The sequence below is a fragment of the Camelina sativa genome, chromosome 14 (genome assembly GCF_030686135.1).
Source record: "Camelina sativa cultivar CO46 ecotype springtype chromosome 14, ASM3068613v1".
Classification (NCBI taxonomy): domain Eukaryota; kingdom Viridiplantae; phylum Streptophyta; class Magnoliopsida; order Brassicales; family Brassicaceae; genus Camelina; species Camelina sativa.
The window spans coordinates 22,632,793-22,636,413 of record NC_141893.1 but is presented as its reverse complement, the minus strand read 5'-3'; the positions used below and the strand labels follow the sequence as shown (position 1 = coordinate 22,636,413).

At 43.9% G+C, this 3,621-nt stretch overlaps 1 protein-coding gene across 1 annotated transcript; it reads left to right on the top strand.

Moving 5' to 3' along the window:
• Window positions 1–963: 963 nt before the first annotated feature.
• On the top strand, window positions 964–3,222 carry LOC147928540 (uncharacterized). The gene is made up of 4 exons (XM_087486185.1): window positions 964–1,855; window positions 1,979–2,119; window positions 2,324–2,742; window positions 3,190–3,222. The coding sequence occupies exons 1-4, from the start codon at window positions 964–966 to the stop codon at window positions 3,220–3,222; spliced, it is 1,485 nt and encodes a 494-aa protein (XP_087342311.1).
• Window positions 3,223–3,621: the final 399 nt, after the last annotated feature.

The following is a 3,621-nucleotide window of genomic DNA, read 5'->3' as shown; positions in this document are numbered from 1 at the left end:
ATCCAATGCATTTGACTAATTGTATGAGTTCGGGATGAATTTGGAGTGTTTAGACAACCCTTAAACTCGTTTTATCCCAAAACAGGCTCAAACCAAGAAAACAGGTTAAAACCGAGAGAAAACATTGATTCGAATCAGTACACAGCTATGTTATTCTTTCTATGAGAACTCACACACACATCATTCGCACCACACCTACACTCTTTTTCCCTTAAGTATAGTTTTTCCCAAGTGGTTTTCTATACTAAGGTTTTTAATGAGGTAGGTGTTCGTGATCTTCAATCTTTATCGACAATAAGTCGCTTAAAGCTTGAGGGGGAGTATGAGAACTCACACACACACCATTCGCACCACACCGTCCGTACAAGCACTGTCCGTACGGCCAATGCAAGATGGGTCGTCCGTACAACCAAGGAAAGATGGGCCATCCGTACATGTTAGAAGGTTAGCGAGTCCAGTCCACTAGCTGAAGTCCCCAACGGTCACAAAGCCACTAGAACCTTCCTCCATTTAGCCGTTGTCGAGATTACACAAGTGGGAAGAAAAGAGAAGTCAAATAAGAGTCACATGTATGTTTAAGGAGACATGTCACTTTCAGTCATGTAACTTGTGCATAGAATCTGTAGAGAATATTCTACTTGTATAGCCTATAATTAGTTTGTATCTAGGATCCATATCAAGTAAGAAAGTTTCTTTCTTCTTCTACACTTTGGTTTCGCTTACACTCTCTCTCTCTCTCGTTTACTCACTCAACTAACACAAATTTACTTGTTCTACACACTCAATCTTCTCATTCTCTTTTCTTCTAAACTTACATGGTATCAGAGCCTTGTTGCTCCTAGTTCTCAACCTCTCACTCATTAACCACTTCCGCTCTTCTTACTCTCTTCATTTCTGTTTCACTCGCAAGAAGCGATCCCTTGTAACCGTTGGATAACACTATTGACCAGCGAACAAAACACCATGGAAGGCACAAAGACTTTGATTGTTCCAGTCACTCTCAAAGGAGAGAACTACTTGTTGTGGGCGAGGACCACAAAGACGGCACTATGCGGCCGAGGGCTTTGGACCCATATTACAACGAGTGAGGCTCCAAAGGAAGAGCCTACCATCGATGGCAAAGAAGCCGTCACAAGCGGTGAAGACAAATGGTTTCAAGAAGACCAAAGTGTTCTTGCTATCATTCAAAACTCTCTTGATGCTCCAATACTCGAAGCCTACTCATATTGTGAGACGGCCAAGGATCTATGGGACACATTACAAAATGTGTTCGGTAACACCACCAATTTGAACCGAGTGTTTGAAATCAAGAGGGCCATTAACAACCTTAGTCAAGAAGACATGGAGTTCACCAAACACTTTGGAAAGTTTCGGTCTCTTTGGGCTGAGCTTGAGATGCTAAGGCCGACAACGCTTGATCTGGCCATCTTGAACGAGAGGCGCGAGCAAGACAAGGTGTTCGGCCTCCTTCTCACCCTTAATCCATCTTACAATGACCTCATAAAACATATCTTGAGGTCAGATAAGCTTCCTAGTCTAGATGATGTATGCAGCCAGATCCAGAACGAGCATGGCTCCATGGGGCTATTTGGAAACAAAGGTGAACTTGTGACCGCAAATAAGGTGGAGGCAGCGGCTGCAAACAAAGGATACTACCGATATGATGACAAGAACCCTCCGGTGTGTGACCATTGTAAGAAACCTGGCCACTTCAAGAGTCGCTGCTGGATCCTTCACCCTCACCTTAGAGTCAACCGAGGCATGACCAATCGTGGAGGTCCAAAGGCTCACCAAGCGGCCATAGTGGGGGAAGTGGCAACAACTGACACAAACCACCGAGGCATTGAAGGGAATGGTACTGCACTAGCCGCATCATCGGAGCTGGTAAGGAAGTCAGACCTGGACGCCCTCATCAAAGCCCTCAAGGAGGCCTCCGGTAACACTTTTCTTGCTTTAAAACCGGATAAACCTCTTATAGTTGATTCAGGTGCATCTCATCACATGATTAGTGATCCTAAGCTGATTAGTGACATTGAACCTGCCTTAGGGAATGTGATTATTGCGAATGGTGAAAAAGTACCGATTAAGGGAATAGGAAAGTTAAAATTGTTTGATAAAGGTATTATAGTCATTCTAGTATATGTTGATGATATCATCACATCTGGAAGTGACAAGGTAGGGATTCAAGACACCAAAGATTTCCTTAAATCAGTATTTGATATTAAAGACCTTGGAGAACTTAAGTACTTTCTTGGGATAGAGGTATATAGGACTAATGAGGGATTATTCTTATCACAAAGAAAATATGCACTTGATCTCTTAGCTGAAGCAGGAAAACTTGGTTCAAAGGATGTGGCAACACCACTTGAAGAAAACTATAAATCAGGAGGAAAGGGGGAGCTTGAGGCGGCTCCATTTGAAGATGTCACACGATATCGGCGGCTAGTAGGTAAGCTTATCTACCTTACTATTACTCGACCTGACATTTGTTTTGCTGTGAACCAGGCTAGCCAGCATATGCAAAACCCAACTGTCCATCATTGGAACATGGTGAACCGGATCCTCAAATACATCAAAGGTGCGCCCGAACAAGGCACCTGGATGGGACGCAATGAGAACACGGAACTGGTAGGATATTGTGACGCTGATTACGCCGGCGACCGCGAAGACCGTCGATCAACAACCGGATATTGCACATTCCTAGGAGGCAATCTTGTCACATGGAAAAGCAAGAAACAAAAGGTGGTATCACTTTCAAGTGCTGAAGCAGAGTATAGGGCCATGAGGAAACTGACTACCGAACTGATGTGGCTTAAGGCTCTACTGAAGGATCTTGGAGTTGAATCATCAAAACCTATCACTATGCATTGTGATAATGAGGCGGCCATACACATAGCCACTAACTCTGTGTTTCATGAACGGACAAAACACATCGAGGTCGATTGTCATAAGGTCCGCGAACAAATTCAACTTGGGGTCACTCTCCCTTGCCACACCAAAAGCTCTGAACAACTCGGTGACATTCTCACCAAGGCAGCTAGTCCACAAGTGTGTGAGTATATCCATTCTAAACTTGGTCTTATAGACCTCACTCGGCCATGAGTACCCTCACATGGCACCTACACTCTTTTTCCCTTAAGTATAGTTTTTCCCAAGTGGTTTTCTATACTAAGGTTTTTAATGAGGTAGGTGTTCGTGATCTTCAATCTTTATCGACAATAAGTCGCTTAAAGCTTGAGGGGGAGTATGAGAACTCACACACACACCATTCGCACCACACCGTCCGTACAAGCACTGTCCGTACGGCCAATGCAAGATGGGCCGTCCGTACAACCAAGGAAAGATGGGCCATCCGTACATGTTAGAAGGTTAGCGAGTCCAGTCCACTAGCTGAAGTCCCCAACGGTCACAAAGCCACTAGAACCTTCCTCCATTTAGCCGTTGTCGAGATTACACAAGTGGGAAGAAAAGAGAAGTCAAATAAGAGTCACATGTATGTGGAAGGAGACATGTCACTTTCAGTCATGTAACATGTGCATAGAATCTGTAGAGAATATTCTACTTGTATAGCCTATAATTAGTTTGTATCTAGGATCCATATCAAGTAAGAAAGTTTCTTTC